At 40.2% G+C, this 18800-nt stretch overlaps 1 protein-coding gene across 1 annotated transcript in view; it reads left to right on the plus strand.

Annotated features, from left to right (window-relative positions):
- nudcd1 (NudC domain containing 1) overlaps nucleotides 1-2922 on the plus strand; it is a 51473-nt gene extending 48551 nt beyond the window's left edge. The window contains exon 10 of the mRNA XM_006794420.3: nucleotides 2256-2922. Coding sequence (XP_006794483.1) covers nucleotides 2256-2545 — 290 coding nt within the window. The 3' untranslated portion in view covers nucleotides 2546-2922. The remainder of the gene's footprint in view (nucleotides 1-2255) is intronic.
- The last annotated feature ends 15878 nt before the right edge of the window (nucleotides 2923-18800 follow it).

The following is an 18800-nucleotide window of genomic DNA, read 5'->3' on the forward strand; positions in this document are numbered from 1 at the left end:
CTTTCTAGCTAATTGAATTCTCTGGCTCATTGATCACACGTCTGCTTTCTGTGTTGAACAGCCTTCTAAAAACATGGATCTCTGAGGAATGTTTGGGGGGACTGAAATATTTTAGCTTCACTTGAGTTCTTATTCGTCCTGCAATTAGCTTTTTTCCACAGCCGTGTTTTTGTCATTGCTACTCCGGGGTAGATTTTTAAACCTCTCCTCACACAATACTGTGATTTGGATCCACGCCTGGAGCTTTGTGCAGCAAAACTATGCCATAGGAAAAACAAAAACCTTTTTGCGCTTGGCTGTTAGATGGAGAGAGTGGGGTTATGGGTAGTGGCAGGTAGATTGATCCTGTAACAAGTTAGTTTCAAGTCCTGGACCAGCAGGTACGGAAAAGAGCTGCATTTCCCTCCTGTGCGTCCGAACAATAATTACATTGAATACAGGAAAAAAACGTACTGTGTAGAAACTCAAAACAATCTCAGATGCCATATGTGATCTTTGTTTATCTGTAGTTTGGGGAGTGTGGCTCATAAGGGAAATATTTCCATTTGTGAGATTCAAAGATAAGACAGATTATTCACAACCTTCGTGGTTCTGAATTACTTCAGTTATTTCAAAATGTAAGTGCCTCTTACTGAGAATGTTGCATTAAGTCAGAAACACATGACTGTGGAACAGTGTGTGTGCTATTCTCTATGTTCAAGCCCACGCCAGCAGCAGCCAGGCCAACCACATATCGACACAATGTGCCACAGCACTCTACAGCACTTCACGCCTGTGCTATTTCCAGGCCTGAAAGACCAAAAAAAAGAGATTTCTTTTCCTCTCACTAGCGGCTCCATCTCCTCGCTTCTTCAGATAGTAGCTGTTGAGGTAGAGAAATACTCCAACAATCAGAAACAATCATGCCATCACAAAGATATTGTCTTAGAATTTAAGTAGTTGGTTTCCTCCACAGAGAGAAGCAGGATATATCCACCGTGACATCACCCTCTGGCTTGTGGCTTTTTAAGCCTCCACTATTACTTTATGACTTCTGCCATCTTTTCCTCGTGACTATATTTAGTTGAAAGCGTGGAAGTTATCGGCTAAGCCTAGCAAGCTGCGCTTATAAACTGTACCAGCGTTCCCATAACTGTACCTTAGTTATCAGCCAAGTCCAGCACAGACACAACTATCTGTTTATACGTGGAAGTCGACACAGGATGTTTACTTAAATAAAACGGAGCATGTTAAACATACACTAACAAATGATGCCAGGTGAACAGTTTTTATAACCTGTAAGACCCACGTGAGCTACACCAGCTGGCAACCCTGCCATTTAGGCAGCTGTTGTCTAATGTAGTCCTGTAGATCACAGAAATGACTAACAGATAAATTAAATAATAGAATTTCACTTAATCTGAACCACGGACCTATTGGATGGATATGGCCGACACGTCCACTTCAGTGACTTGAATTAATTGAGGTGAAGAGACAGCTAGTGCCTGCATCCTGAGACTTTTTTTGTTTCATCTCGTCTGGACTATTGTAATTCTTTGTTTACTTGTTTATGTAAAGCCTCGTTGGAGCGTCTGCAAGTTGTTCAGAACGCTGCTGCAAAGCTTCTGACCAAGTCCTCCAAGTTTTCCCATGTCACACCCCTGCTGATTCAGCTGCACTGGCTCCCCGTTAAATTCAGAATCCAGTTCAAGGTTTTGACCTTGACTTTCAGGGCTCTGCACGGACAAGCACCAACATATATAAGTGAACTTTTACATCCATACATTCCCAGCAGGTCCCTGAGGTCATGTGACCAGGGCTTGCTTGCTGTCCAACACACGAGGCTGAAAACAAAAGGCGACAAAGCTTTTGGAACTGTGGCCCCCAGATTGTGGAACTCTCTCCCTTTGAGCCTGAGATCTGTGGACTCAGTGGTCGCTTTTAAAAAACTGCTAAAAACTCATCTTTTTAAACTTTAAGCTTTTGGTTGATTTTTACTTTTAGGTTTTAGCTTCTGTGAAGCACTTTGTGATTTTTATCTTGAAAGGTGCAATATAAATAAAGTTTTACTTACTTACTTACCTACTTTTATCAAATTTAATAAGTACATTATTTAAAAAATGCTACTTGCACAGAACGATTTGCTATAAAGATGAATATGAGTTTTCATATTTTTGCCAACTTGTGTTTGGAGCCAGCCTCAGTGAGACAGTATAAAGTGAAGGTTAGAAACTGTCCTTGCATGTCTCTGATCTTATATTTATTTATTTTTGCAGGTTATGTCCAGGCATCCAAACGAGATAAGAAGTTTGCCACCTGCGCTCCAAACTTCTCCTACGCTTCACTGTGTGAATGTCTCCGCCGTGCATTCATCTACCGCCAGCCTTCCCCGGTGGAGACCGTCCTCTTCAACAGGAAGCAAGGCCGTCAGGTAGGACAGGTTGCCAAGCAACAGGTGGCCAGCCTGGACTCCGACAAACCAATCCTGGGCTTCAGAGCGACCAATGAGAGACTGTACATCCTGACCTCCAGTAATCTCTTTGTTCTAAAGGTCAATAATAATTAGATTTGGGACTGTGTTAGATTTTCATCTCACTACCCCCTGAGAGCTCCATCATTCCACACTGAAGGCTGATTATCTGCTTGAGCTGAAAAATGATCCTTTGTGCTTTTTGTGCGGGATGAACCCCTCCTCGTGTTTCCCTTTTCAGATGTCTTCTGTGTGTTACAAAAATCGACATGATCAAGAAGTGAAAAATCATGTTCTTACAGAAAAAAGTGGAAAATAAATGTTTCTTGAATTGATTTTTTCCCTCTGCGGCTGGATTACTGACATGAATGTAAATGAGGCAGATATCACAGGGAGAAACATATTTGGACTATTTGGCTTCCATAACTCGACTTCTTTCAAACCACTCTGCGAATAAATCCAAAACATACATGTAGGTGTTTATTTTTATGTTCTTTAGGACATTTATGCAATTTACCTATTTGCAGTAAAATTCTTTATTAGCATAATGACATATATATAACATATGAATAAACATGTAACCCAACATTTAATCTAAGTAAGTATTAAAGGCACTCATGCATTCTGCGAATTGTTTAGTGTTAGCAAATAGTTTTAGTAAATTATTATTAGTGTAGAGACGCAGAGAAACAAGGCACCATGAGTGCCATAAACATCAGCTAAACATCAGCTAAACAGTGCAGCGATACTGGATCAGTTCAGTCTCATGTGATAAACTTCAGTGTTTTATTGTATCGATGCTCTGCTTCGGTTCTTCGGGTCTCCTTTCTCCACACATGTCGAGCTCATGCAGTGTTACAGCTTTAGGTGCGGTCTGTCACTTTGTTTGTAGTTCATTAACTGACCGACAACATTTCTAAAACAACCCCCAAAAAACAAGGATGTTGGTACACACTGGTGGATTTAAGTCTTTGCTCGTTACATGTTGTGCTAACTTAAGTCGCACAACATACTCCTACACGGCTCACTTTGTCACATAATCAGAGGAATGTCCTTTCTGTTACTTAATATTTGAATTCTCATTTCCAGTAAAACTGATGGAACGTTATACTTCATCTAAATTCAGAAAACTTTCTAGTTCCTGTCCTGTCTCTGTCCTGAAGGTTTTTACAAAGTGTGTATTGCACATTTTCTCCTTAGACCATGGCGAATATAGATGTGTTTCTCCTGTCAGTCTGATATATGGGCTGATTAAAAAAAGATATACTCCCCTCTGAGAAAACTTCGATTTAAATCTATCAAATCAAATACAAATTTTGAACCTCGCTTTATCCAATAAAGATATTTCATTTATTATGTTATGTTGTGTAACATTTAAGGGAATAATGTAATACAAAATTTCACTAAGACATAAACCATTAATCTTAACGGTTTGATAAAGCAGCACAACCAAAATCATTGTTACCGTTTGGAATGAACTTGTGATTTTGCTGCCTTTGAAATCGTTGCTTCGAAGGCCTTGGCTAGGTCAGTTGCACTAAATACGGGAATAAGATGGAGTCGTTCTGCTGTCTGTTGAATGGGGTTATGCTGGCAATTACATCTGTGATAATGCAGCGAGCACTGTTAACTGATAACTTGGAAAAATATTGCAAATCCGATGCCATCTCCATGCACAGAAATTCATATTAAATACTTACAATCAGACTCATAGGTTTGAAACACAAATTCCTCCACAAATAGATGTGTATTTGCTGCAGATCAAGGCTAAGATTGCAAAATGACATGGAGACCTTTATGTAGGAATATCGCCTTCACAGTTGAGTTGTTCCCATTGGTGCAGGCACACCTTGCAACTATTTGTAAGTCTTCACCAGTCTGTCTGAGACTTATTGCAGTCAGTCTGAGTTGGACCGCAATTTTTTTTGGAGACAAGTTGCCTCCCACTAGGCAACCTGTGCAACTGGTTTGCAATCAAAATTGGTTTCCAAGAGGTTAAATGGTCTGGTCTGTATTTGTATAGCCCTTTACTTGGTCCTAAGGACCCCAAAGCGCTTTACACTATACACAATCATCCACCCATTCACACACTGGTGATGGCAAGCTACAGTGTAGCCACAGCCGCCCAAGGACACAACGACCAAGACTGTCGGAGCCGGGGCTCGAACCAGCAACCTTCCGATTACAAGACAAACACCCAACTCTTGAGCCATGATCGCCAGCGTCGTTGATGATTGAACACCCTCCACCTTTGTAGGCTATAACTACTTGTAATCAGAGCATGACAGCAAAAAATCTCAAGAGGGTGCTATCCTACTTTTACTCTAGTGTGATTGAGCCATTAGTAATCATGAGCTTTACCAGTTGCATCTACCCTTGAAAAATCAGATCATATATTTGAAGACTTTAATTGAATGACTTCTGTAGATTTAAACATATATTTCTGCATTTCTACTGACTTTTTTTAATCGATGAAATACATTCTTTTAACAGGATGGTGTAAATTTCTCATAATGAATAAGTGGTTCATTGGAGGCTGCTTGGTTGTAGTATTGTATCAGATGGTCAGTGAGGATGTGAACGGTGAGGAAATCCCTCTCTTTGGCTCGTTTGCAATCATCAGAAAAATGAAAGAGGCTGTTATTCATTTCCATAAATTTCCATAAACATGTTTCACACATCACACTGGCTTCTGTTGCATCAGCCTCAATCTTGAACAGAGTGGTTATTCTTGAAGCCTAAAATCTCAAGAGGCCAAAAAATGCAATCATGTCGTATTTTTTTCTCATCGTTTTTAAGGTGGGCAACATTTAAATGGAAATGCTGTTCTTGTCATACGTGTCTGATATATTTTTCCTCTGATGTATTAAACTGTAGAAATCTGAGCTGGATAGAGTTGAATGGAGTTCACACTTTAAACTTTTGTGTGTTTTCTCCAGCATCAAACACAAGAAAAGCTGCCGTTTGCATTAGCTGTAAATTCTTCACATCTTTATGGCAAAGCTAGAGTCTTGCCTTGCTGCTTGTTCAGCAGCAACCTTTTCTTCCTCCTCTTTAAGAAACCTTGAAGAAGGCCACTCATACAATCGACCAAGAAAAAAGCTCAGGTTGAAGAGAGACACTAATGGACTTTTCTGTAAAAAGAATGGGATGGTCTGCTTGCTGTTTTTGTGATTGTAACACAAGAAAAAGCAGAGAGAGAGAGAAAAAGCTGCACAAGCAGTAGAATGAAGGTTCATGAAGGACTGGCTCTGAAAAAGCAAAAAGCTTAAACACAACATTACCTTTAGCCTCTGTGAGAAATGGATCTATATCAGTGTCTCTTCATGTTCGACTGAAGGTAACAATAATCAGAAATCAGCCAGAATCAGCCTGCGAATATTCACAAATTATAGAAGAATAGCTCTAACCAATCGCAGTATTACCTATATTGATGCCTTGAGATTGCCAATGTTGCATGAAGTGGAACGACTGATGGACGCCGCACGTCTTAATGAAACTACAGAGTCAAAGCAGTTTGCCTGAGCAGTTTAGCTTGTTTCTCACAATGGGCAGCTTTGTAAAGACTATCCACAATTTGTGCCCTCGGTTCCCTTGAGTTCTGATGCTTTTTGAGCCATTTGCCTTGACTCTACAAAGACTCACAATAGGCTGTGGGTAATCAGCTTTTTCTAGTTTCTATATAATTGTTTTGCTCTGGAAAATCCAGTTTCGCTCTGTTTTTATTTAATTATTTGTGTGCAATTGCATTAGGACGCACCGCTTGTTTTTATTAGCTGTACCAGCATCCCGAGATTACTTGAAGGCAGCCTGTCAAAGCTGCTAATGTCTCTGAGGATGGGCTGTGTTTTTACTCAGACACAAAGAAAGGAAAGAAAACATGTTGTCAAGCCATCTAGCCGCAGAGAATTAGAGAATGAGAAACTGTAACTGCTCAAAGTCTGCATTTCCCAAACCTTAATATTGCCGTCTTCAGGTAAACACCACCTGAGTTTACAAACTGAGATTTGAGGGAGTTTTATTAAAAGAGCATTTCTGTGGCTAACAGCAATAAATTTGGTAAAAATCTAATCAGTTCCTCTGAATGAGTTTCACTCGCTGCAGGGTCAGTCTGGCTCTAAATTAAAATCAAGTTTCTTGAGACGGCGACATGCATCGGACTCATATTTCGCCACCAGAGCACACTCATTCATATATAGAGACGGATACAATCATAATGAAATAGGAAAGACAATAAGGGTGGTGCAGTGGTGGCAGGCTACAGAGACGCATAGTGTTTCAGTTCAAATAACTTTTTATAACGCTCGGTTAAAATAATTTGCTTTATGAAATTGCTCTTCAAGGTCAACTGATTAAAATGTAACTCACTGCAGAAGAAAAGCACAAGAAGTAGATACAGGGTCATTGTGAGGATCAGATGAATCTGTGCTTTGCAGTACACTCTGCAGTGCAGAAATATGTTGGCACATTAACAGACTGCAGCATAAAAGCTGTATTTTTTTTTATTGTGGATGACCACAATGTACAGTATAGCACATCCTAGCAAAAATGCAGGAACAGAGGTACTAAACAATACACAGCATCACACTGGCGTGACAGAAAACGTATTAATGCAGTGATCAGCCAAATAATATGGTGTGCTATGTGTTTAACCAATACCTGTGTCTTAGTATTAGTGCTCCCTCTCTCGTCTAAATATGATGAAAAACTCATTCAAATATGACATTAGACTCCAGAAAACCAAGATGGCTTTGGCCAACGGCGTCACAGTGGCTATGCGTTATGGTCTGTCGTCACGAAACTGTATATAAAAGATGGACATAACCCACTGGTCATGACGCCTCAAACTGAGGCTCCCATGTTAAAATCAGGGACTTTGATGTGTTCTTCCTTTTGATGGCTTTTAGAGCACATGTTAGTACTAGTTGACCAATATGTGTGACAGTACAGTTTATGAATGTCTCTTGCAAACCAATCCTGCTAGCTTTAGCTGGCAATTTGATGTACCAGCTCTTCACCCATATAAGGTATGTTCTGGCTCCAAGAAATGAAAATGGTGGTCACGTCCATGTTTTATACTCTCCATTCCAAGAAGCTACATCCATCTTTATTGTACAGACTCTGGTAATCACCCAGCAGCTTAGCCCCTTATCCTTTTTAGGGTTTTGTGCCCTTGTATAACGATCAGCTTCTTGCAGAGCAAAGGCAAAACATTTCCCGGGCAGACTGAACTGTTCCCTTGTTTGTACACTTATAGGGGTCTTCTTAATCACTCTTTGTCTGGGCCCTCCCACAGGACCAGTTTGCCATGGGAGTCCCTACTGGGGGGCAAAAGCCCCCAGTGAACATAACCCCTGGGATCCCTGGGATACACAAACTACTCCACCATGGTAAGGTAGCGATTTGCAGCGCTGGGGGGATACGCAACATACAATACATAAAATACATTTAGTGATAATAAAGCGTGACTTACTCTAATCCCTGTAGATTAAAGTAAGTTAAAAAGATCAAGTTTCAGTTAAATACAGGCTTATCTCTGTCAAATAGAGCGCTGGTGTATATGGTAACAGCATTAATTTGTCAGTTTTACTGTGAGGAGATCTGAGAGGTTTTGAAAAAACAAAAACAGTTGGGTTGTGATTAAAGCTCAGCTTCTCGTGATGGAAACGCACTTCTCTGCAGGTGTAATTGGCACCTTTTTAAATGATTAAACAATTAAAACAAACAAACCCACATACTTCCCCAGCAGGAGATTTGTGTAGGTAAATTAGTCCTGAGTTGATTGCACATTCTTTGGTAATGAATGGAGCTCCACCCGGATGGCATCAGTCCACGGATGAAAATAATTAGGGAGTCGCTGATGTCATACCTGCATGATCGGTTGTCCACGGACGGTGGATGCTACATCACCACAGAAAGCGCCATCAACTTGAAATGAGGCAGATTACTCAGTTTTTAATTAATGGATCTCAAATTTCATTGAAAGATTTTTTTACAAACCAGTTTTTCTAAGTGGAATTATTGATTTAATCACAGAAAATTATAGCCTGTAGACTCTGTCAAAGACCCAATCAGTTTCATTGTAATCATTTTGCAGACTAACATTTAAGAAGTAGTTCAGTGGTTTGTTCAGTGTCTTGGGGTGTCTTGTGAACATTTTGATGTCCCCAGAGAAAAGCTGCAGGAGGCGGCCAAGGAGACGACAGTCTGGGCATCTCTACTTGGACTTCTGCCCCGATGACCAGGAGTGCATGGCTGCTCATTACACACAACAATGCAGTCTTCAAAAAAAGTGAATGAGAAGGTCAATAGCCGTGAAATGCAGAGGTCAGCAAGCTTAAATTAGCATAACAACTGGAAGCAAGGCCTTAAAACTTTTGTGTTTTTTAAGCCAAGCTAACCCCGTTAGCTCTCTGTTTTTAGTATTTTATATTTTACAAATATATTTAAGGTGCCACAAGGCGTCTTCTTGTAACGGCATAGCCTCTGTGGTCAACAGTCAGAGTTTTAGAGGATCCTAGATAGAAATGTAATAATCATGTACGCTGAATGAACTTATGCTTTGTGTTGAGGAAAAAAGGCTTTATTTTTTACCTTTAGCCAGTTTCTCACACGTATACTGGAATGGACAGGAAAACTGAGTATTGTTAGTTTGTCATTGCAAATCATTTCTGAGTGCATTTTGAGTTGAAATGCATGTTCACAGTAGAATTTTGTACCTAGAGCTATTTCCACTGCTGATTGAAATAGACAGCAATTGTCAGGGCTCTGTGTGGTGGCAGGTGGAAATGTGGATCCAAATGCAGGACTCCGAGACGAAATGTAACTGAAACCACAGCTTTTATTGCTGTCATGAAACAAAAACCAAACCAAGCAGGAACACACGGGCAGGATCTGAGGATACGACGCGACACCGAGCACGGGAAAACACAGGGCTTATATACACAGGGTGGTAATGAGGGAATGGGCAACAGGAGGGAGACACAGCTGGGAGAGAACAGGGCTAACGAGACAGGGGGAGCAAAGCTGCACACACTAAGACAAAGACTTTCACAATAAAACAGGAAACATGAATCACTACTCAAAGACACGGACTCAACACAGAGGGGCAGACAGAAAATAATACATGAAACTCAAACAATACATGAGACAACAAATCCTGACCACGAATAAACAGAAAGATAGAATTCTAATAATAATCGACAAAGCACAAGAGGAACAAAAACGATCATTCAAAAAATAAACCAAAACATAATAAACTCAAAAAGCTGGGTCGAACCGACCCAGAACCGTGACAGCAACAACACAACAACTTATCAGGATCAAATGTTACTTATTTACAAGTCCAGTATTTACAGAGCAGCATTAACAGTCATTTCTATCTATCTCTCTAGCCATCTAAGGACATTTCAGCATTCACTCTCCACCAGCAATTGATGTGTTTATGAGCAAGCTGTAAATGAATGACAGCTGACTGATTGTTTGGAGCTCTGTAAAGCTTCACTCTCCTGTGACCTGACCTCATGTTTGGGGCGCAGTTTCAATCTCTCCAAGCTGTGTGAGATGAGCTGGACCTGCTACATGCAAAAACTCTGCTTCATCTTTGAACAGGAAGATTTTACTTCATTATGTAGTTGCTACGCACTTCATTTTTTTAACAGTGTGTTTGCATATGGAGACAATTGGTTTATTTTACAGAATAAAACAATAAAGCCAGCGCTGCTCAACAAAGTAGGAATATAAGATGGAGAAAAACCTATATGAGGATAAAGGGTCTCAGGAGCTGCACAGTAAAGTGATGATTTTCTGCCTCGTTGACACTGCACAAAATAATCAATCTGGAAATTCACCAAATACCATCTTGAAGCTGATATCCAGGCTAAGACTTCCTGTTTTCTGTTCCCGTCAGTGTTTGCGAACGTAGATAAATTTACAAACAGGAAATAAAAAGGGAAATTGTCATCAGATGAGAACTGAAGGCTATGAGATTGAATTTCTTCAAACACTCTCCTCCTTTTGCTTTTCAAGGGAATTTTTAAAATCTACAATACAAAGCCTGTTCAAATGCAATTGAGCAATATAACACAGACTGCAAACAGAAAACAGAAAGCTTCTGATAGCTAAGATCTTGCTTGCAGTTGCGTACTCATATGCAGACGCATGTTTAAAGGGATTGCATAGTAATTTGATTGTTCCACAGTGCTGACTAAAGCATCTTTAAAGACAACATATCAAAAATAACAGAAAAAAAGATGGGAGGACATCTTTATGTCTTCTTTACTCTTCAGTCCCAAAATCCTTAGACATGGCAAGTGTGCTAAAAAAGCACGTCTAGCTGATTGCTGTCTGCAAGTCCGCGTCTGCACTAATTTAAGTCACTGAACTGTGTTTGTGCTGTTTTAGTGTAATTGTCAGACATATGCTATGGCTTGCTGTGTGCTATAGATCATGCGTGAGGTTTGTGCTTCAGTTTTTGTGAGTGGAATTTTGGTATTAATCTGTTACTAATTAGCAGGTATGTGTATTTCTGAGCCTGCATAACATTCGTGTTCAAATGTAGTATCTTCTAGTTCAAACTAAGCCCAAAAAAAGCAAGAAACAAAAAAATAATCAAAACAATAAAACAATAACAACACGGAGGCATCAAAATGCAGATTCCCGAAACCAGTGGGTGATGTTGTGATGCCTACATCCATCATTTAAATACATCTCTTTATGTTTTTCAGGCTTCCAGATGGTGTTTGTTTCCTTGACTGGAAGCTCACACTTATTGTAATAAAGAAATATGTCTTTTTTGTGACTCACTGATGTGTACACAGTATATTAGTATTCTTCTTCTCGTAGTTGCTCCCTTTAGGGATTTTCACATTGGATCAACTGTTGCTATCATCTGCTTTCACACCAACCCTCTGCAGGTCTAATTTCACATTATTGAATAAAAATCCATGAAGCCCCTCTGGGATTTTCCTCTCTTCCTTCCGCCTTGCAGCTCCATATTCAACATCATCTCTCACCTGTCTCCACCCTGCCCACACTCTCTTCCTCACCTCCCTTATTTACTGTCTGTTGCTTTGGATGGTTGACCAGTAAGCAATACTTGGTGGCAAATTCATTAAAGGTTTCGGTCCTTTCACTGTCTAGGTTTTACAACACGTGGTTTCATCACCGAAGCTGTTTAATACAAAATATTTTTGTCTTTTCAGAAAACAAGCGATTTCTCTTTGAACAGGCGTTCTGTGAAGTCCGTTTTCTTCTACATGTAATTATTCATAAAAGCTGAAGGCTGCACGCTGCAATTACACCACCCCTCGTCTTTGTTGCTGTCTCAGTCCGGGGTGTTATAATGTACCTTACAGGCCCATTTTCACAGAACAACCTCGTTTTATTGGGCTGAAACACATTCATTTCAGGGTTAATGAGCCAAAAGGTTTCTTATCACTGCATTTACCTGCATATGTTCCCTTCACTGCCCATTTTTTCTTATTTTCATTTTCTCTAACTGTATCATGTATCTCAGTGCATTTTTTTTGTATCATTCTGTCTAATAACTTAACTCTCCCAGCATCTTGTCTGTTTTGACTCTTGATTAAGCTAAATCCAGCCTATACACTGCTATTTAGCTTCCAGAGGGACACTAATGTGATTCATCTAATTCCCGGCCTGCATCCCGCTGCCTGCCTGATAATTATATCCTGTCACACAAGGAGCGTGATTTTAAGTGGTAATCTACAGTTTTTGATTGTGTCCTTGTTGCTAATGGATAATTGCTGTGGAGATTTGCCTCTGCGGTTCTCAGAAATCACCTGTCAGTTGGTGGCAAACTAATGTCTTTTTGACTGATTACAGGATGAAGTTTCAAATAAATTTACTCCCACTTCTTGAGATAAAGTTTACATCTCAAAAATGACTGCACACAGTTAATAGCTGACTGCACAGGATAACGTGAAAAATGTTTATTGTAAGAATACTCACACTGAAACACTGGCTTCTGTCTCTTTTGTTTTAATGTAAAGGGTAAAAACTGCTCGTTTTTTCTTCTCTACTTCAAGTAAATTGCTAAATTGCTTTTCTTCTAACCCTGCGCAGCATACCGATCAATTCCACAGTCGCACAAAACATGTCAGATCATTACAAGTGATGTAAAAGCTACTTGGTAAACACACTGATATTGATTGCAGATGCACAGATGGTGGCTTTTACTTTGAGCCAGGTTACAGGAATAAACAGTAAACCTGTTTCGTGCAGGTCAGTCCTTACAGTCGGCTCAGATTTCTGAATCCAGTGGATGTATGTACACAAGAACTTATTTATGTGCTGGTCTGGTTCCTTAAAAGGGCAGAAAATCCAAATTCTAAGATTTTTTGCAGTCTTGCTTCTAACCACGTTTCTTTTGGGAACCAGTAATGTTCAATGTTTCCTCCATGAATTTTGTGTATGTATGAGCAGTGTTGGGAAGGTTACTTTTAAAATGTATTCCATTACAGAATACAGAATACATGCCCCAAAATGTATTCTGTAACGTATTCCGTTACGTTACTCAATGAGAGGATCGTATTCTGAATACTTTGGATTACTTAATATATTATCATGCTGTTTACAACTACATGAATGTACTATTGCTGTGATTTATTACTGTTACTGAAGGTCAGCGGCTCCGAACCGTAGTAGAGGGACCTCTGGCTAATACGGTGGGTTCTGTGTCGGGCTCGTAGCCGAAAACTAGCTTTACTTTGTTGTCTGGGTCAACTTTGCTAACGAGAGACAGAGAGAGGCCTCGAAAGGCTGCTCCAACGGAACTTATTGTTTTCGGAGGAAAACACGAACACGGTGTACAGTCGAGTCTTAATAGCTTACTTACAACTGGGCTCGTCAGGCACTCTTCTTGGCTGCAGTGGTTATTATTATATTTACATGCTTCCAGCTCCCGTTTTTGCTCGATGACAGCTCGTACTTTTCCTTTTTCTCCCTCCCTCGCTCACAGACACATAACGTGTATGGCAGTCCATTCTCCCTGCAGCACGGACTACACTGCCTATGATGCTACATTCTTTAGAGCTATACCTGTAGCATTCTGCCTATTAGCTTAGCACAACAACAACAACAGGCGCTCTCTCACCCAGGAAACACGCAGAGAGAGAGAGCGTCACCCTGTAACCATGGCAACCGTAACGCTGCCGCCTGGAACAACAGAACGTAGCTGTCAAACAAAACCCAAACAGGCCTGACCCGCCACAATATGAGACAGGAAAGTACCGCCGTGTAATCCATTTATTTCAACAAAGTAACTGTATTCTAAATACCACCTTTTTAAACGGTAACTGTAACGGAATACAGTTACTCATATTTTGTATTTTAAATACGTAACGGCGGTACATGTATTCCGTTACTCCCCAACACTGTGTATGAGTAAGTATGAGATAGTGGGATAATGAGACTTAATGGTTAATCCTTTGTCCTTTCCTCTAGCATGATTTTTCATGGTTACCCAAGATGCCAGTTTGTCTGCAAGCGCTTGCTAATTTGCTGTGGAGTGGTAGTGAAACTGTTAAAAGTGCAAAGGCAAGAATCGGTAAACAGAGACGATTTTCTTTTAAAATCCCTGTCGTACGTTTTGGAAACATATTGGTTGCAGCAGTTTGAGTCAAAGTTGGATGTTTTTGTGAGCATTGTCACTTGGAAACAGCCACAAACCTGCAGCAGCCACCGGCCAAGCCCGGAGGCGGGGATCACCACCCGATCACTAGGTCTGTGTGACTGAAAGCTAAACCAGCCTCTCAACAGAAATGCCAGATTTAGCACCGTTAATGTTTGCTTTGAAGTTAGCGGGACTTTCTTATTAAAATCAACCTGCAATGCTTGAAGCACGACACACAAATTTGGTTGACTGACAGGTAAAATGAAACGATCACCTTCTTGCAGTGAAGTTTTCTGCTGGGAAACATCCTATCACGCATGTCGCTGTTTCTTTGACACGTAGCACCCACCTAAGCTAACAGTCTCCATTGCAGTTGGACAGTTGGCCCTGTCACACCTCAATAACTGCTCAGCAACATCTCAAGATATATGACAAAAAGCCAAACGTGTCGACCTGTCATCCAAACTCCCCAGAGCTCACTAAAGGGGCCGCAGGAGCTGATTGGTGTACCTCTGTGTGATGGGGTGATGACAGTTTCTATTGTATATCTAGTAAAACATATGAGAGCTAAGGCTGTCTAAAGTATAAAAGTACATAGACCTATTAGTGGTAAATACTGAGGTTCATTTTTTGTGAGTTTGGTGAACTAATCCTTAAAATGAGTCATCCTGGGAAAAAGCACAGTATTTCTTTGATGTAAGCCACTTAAAGGACACTAAGTGACACACGGGGCCATCTAACAGAAACAGCCATTGTACCTTCATGGTTGTAGACAGGGCTTCATCAGAGAACTGGCCAAAGGTTAATGTCTTCTTTCTGAGGTGTTTTATAGCCATTCTCACCTCCGAGTCTGGAGCTGATGGCAGATCTGGATCATCTGATCACAGGAGGCTAGGCTCACAGCAAAACATTATTTACACTCCAACGAAACTGTATGGAGCCTTTTTGAAATTCACCTCATGCAGCTTATTCCTGGCAATGGCGTTAAATTAGCACGTATGTGAAGTGTCTCCCAGACTGCGGAGATGCTTGACATGATGACAGACCCTAAATTTACTGGCGAGAAGTGGTGTGTTTATCTTCTCGTGTATGCTCTCGAGGTATGTCTCATGTCCAAATGCTGCCAAAGGGAATGTAAATTAGTGTCGTCATGATGTCTGTCGTATGATGAGTTGGGTAAGAGCTGTGGTTGACACATAATATACTGAGCAGCTCATTTATTTCTACTATTGATTGAGCTGTGTGTGAAGGTCAGAACACTATGTGAAATAAATCATGTACACTATTCACAAGCACCGTTAATGCAGCAGGAATATATGTCGTGACTTTTTATGAATACACTTGGGCACGTCAAAAAAAGCTGTCATCTCAACACTGACTTTCAGAAGTTGTTGTAGATAACATGGAAAAAACCACATCCAGAAACTGTATATGTATCAGTATATTTACGAAACAGTGTTATTACAGCCCACTGGCCAAAAACTAGATATTCTACATTTGCAATCACTGGAAAATTACTGTCTGTACATTTTTTTCTGCGCATTTAAAACTCACCAAATGAGATGGATTGATCAGAACGTGATTCATCTAGTTCAATAACTTCTGGAAAGCCTTGACAATTTATACTGTAGAGCCTGAAAAATGATGCAAATGCAAAGTACTGAAAACTGCAGTCAGTGCCCATGGACTACCATGTTAAATGAACTTACAGTAGAAATAAAAAATGTACAGTCTGCTCTATTTAAATAAGGAGAGACCATTTAGAAGAAATGAATGTGATTTATTGAGATACAGAATTTGATTAATGTTATTTGGCGATTCGGCTCCAATAAAATATCACAGCAGAACAGAGTCCCAGCAATGATTGGAATTAGGGCATGACCGTCTGAGTCAAGATGTTAGTGATGGAGCTCTGAATGACCAGAGCGAAGCAGGCTACAGGAATGAACGTCTGAAAGGTAGTTCAATAAGGAGAGATCGCTTGGAACAATTTAACATGATTTATTAAGATAAAGAAATTAATGTATTTGGCGATTAGGCTCCGATGACCCATGATGGCAGAGCGGAAACCCAGTTGGGATTGGATTTAGGACAGGATCCTCGGGAGTCCGGGAGATGCTGGTGGTGAAGATAAAGACTGAGGCTTGGATGGAGCTCTAACCGAGGTCCCTGAGAGGTGAAGATGGAGAGGAGATGGGTTGCATGAATGAGAGTCTGAAAGGCAAAATGATGGGGAACACATATTTAAAATACACAAAGAGCAAGCTGATTGGCCCAAAGAAGGTGGGCAAGAAAATGATTGTACTAGAATAATGATGACAGTATTGAGACAGATAGCGTAGCAAAGCGATAGTGATGTAGAGAATAGAAAAGCGGACAGAAGAGCACTGAGATTTAAAGCACACAGAAGAGAGGCTGACAGGTTGCAGTCAGTCTTTTGACTGAAACGTCATTTAGTTTTAGCCACAATTTAGGTATCAAATTTCTCTGAGATATAAAGTTTTAAAGTTTATCATATTTGTACCGGTGAGAGTTTACACAGCATCTTGTTTTCCTTGACATAAAATGAGAAATGTGCCCATATATCTACTCTTCTCTCCCCGGGTGCTGATATTTTGTCATGTTTTCATGGGAAACAGGGAACATGGGAGCAAGTTATAACATTTCGAGAGAAAAAAACAAAACCTCACTGCAGAAGGAGTTTACTTCTGTACTGACCACCTCTAAACTTGTCCCGCCTTTTTGCACAGCCTAATTAGTTCTGATTGGATCTCATCTAGCCAGAATATTTTATCTGATTTATATGTGTTGATGAAAGTATCAGTACATATCATCATAGTTTCTGTCTTTGTACTTTAGTGTTTTTTAGTTTTTATTTAGCTATTGTAAATGGTCTGATTCTTATATAGCGCTTTTCTACTCTCCCGGAGTACTCAAAGCGCTCTATACAACATGCCTCATTCACCCAATCACACCCATTCTCACAAGCACTTTATCTATACGTAGTGCTTTCTAAGTACATTCACACACATTCATACTCCGATGGATGCATCGGAGAGCAAGTTGGGGTTATTATCTTGCCCAAGGATACTTGACATGAAGAGTGGAGGAGCCAGGGATCGAACCACCAACCTTCCGATCAGTAGGTGACCAGCTCCTGAGCTACAGCCACCCCGAATTGTCTTGTTTTCATCAGAAAAAAAAGGTCAGTGATGAAAACTGATTGGTAGACAGAAGCCAGGAAAAAAAATATTAGACTAGAGTAACGTCAGTAATTTCAATATTAAGTTTGACAACCTTTCACAACTAGTAATTTGAGTTGCTGACTGAGATCTCTTGACTGTGTTTGTGATGTCGGTACTTTGAAAAATTAGTAGTGTACCATACGGACAGTCCAGGAACTATTTGCTTCATTTTGGTGAGTAAAACTTGAGTTTGAACTTGTCACTGGTTAGCAGGTTGTAATGTGGGTTATGCTCAGTGGTTGAGAGGAGGGGTAGAAACACTTAGGACAGTCAGAAAAACTAATGACTACGCTGGTACTGGGAATCCCACAATGCTTGTCCTTTAATGCACACTCTCTTCATCAACCTTACAAGGCCCGGTAGAACAGCTGGATTTTATCATACATGAAGCACAGTTCCTACAACCCGTAACATTGCAAATTGTTAGAGACGTAAAAGATATAAGGTCTGTCTTTGTCTATATACTCACATGGAAGCTCGTTGCTCTCTTACTCCAAAGAGGGCAGTGGCGCATACTGACATCACTAACCCTTACCTTACATTGTCTTAAAGAGACACCACACCATTGTGACTGTTACAAGGTGTGTCTTTGTGCTGCAGCCGCAACCCCCTAACCTAACCCTTCATCTTGCTAACAAAAAATGCTAGCTTTAGCTGTTAACATAGCACTCCAGCTTCTTGTCCAAATATGCACAAGAAGAAACAACCTTTGGCTCCAAAAAACCAACATAGAGGTGATTAACATGTTACGTTTAAAGCTTTAAAGTGGAAAAAAAAACAACTAATGATGTGACTATGGCTACTTTTGTAAGTAGTCTAAGGTTGCACTGTTGCTTTATTGAAGTTCATTCATGTGTGCAGGGAGGCAACAGGACATTGACAGGTAGGAATCTTTTGCTTTCTTTCTCCAGGTTTGACTTGGAAGAATACAAGCATGCTGAATGGGCACAAAACTGGAAAGCATGCGGAACGTCTGTGTACCTCTTGTGAGTGGTGTATGTGCAGCTTAGCAGCTTTTACAGAAATGACTGTGATTTTTGGTATCTTAATATATTCATGGGTCACGGTATCACGGATACACATCTAGCAGATAATAGCACTCATTAAAAGTTGTTTTTTGGGGGCACTTTCTAAATGTAAGCTCAATATTAACCCTAATTTCAGATCATTAGCTGCTACATAAACCACTCTGTTCATTAGCTAGAAATGAGGCTGATGATATTAGAGACCAAAACAGTAAAATTGTGGGGTGAAAAATAGGAGCTAAATTAGTCTGAAAGGTAAGGGGATTATTTTCTGCTACCTTCACAGTGGACATTTACTAGCTTGCTGGTAACATCTGAGTATTTATTAATAATTTACTTTTTTTTTTAACAGAATCACTGGACACTGATGTATTTTTTGGTCATTAATGGCCAGCAGAGATGGGCAGTAATGCGTTACTTGTAAAGCGTTACTGTAATCCGATTAC

This window comes from Neolamprologus brichardi, chromosome 22 (genome assembly GCF_056152115.1).
Source record: "Neolamprologus brichardi isolate AB-2024 chromosome 22, ASM5615211v1, whole genome shotgun sequence".
NCBI classification, from domain to species: Eukaryota; Metazoa; Chordata; class Actinopteri; order Cichliformes; family Cichlidae; genus Neolamprologus; species Neolamprologus brichardi.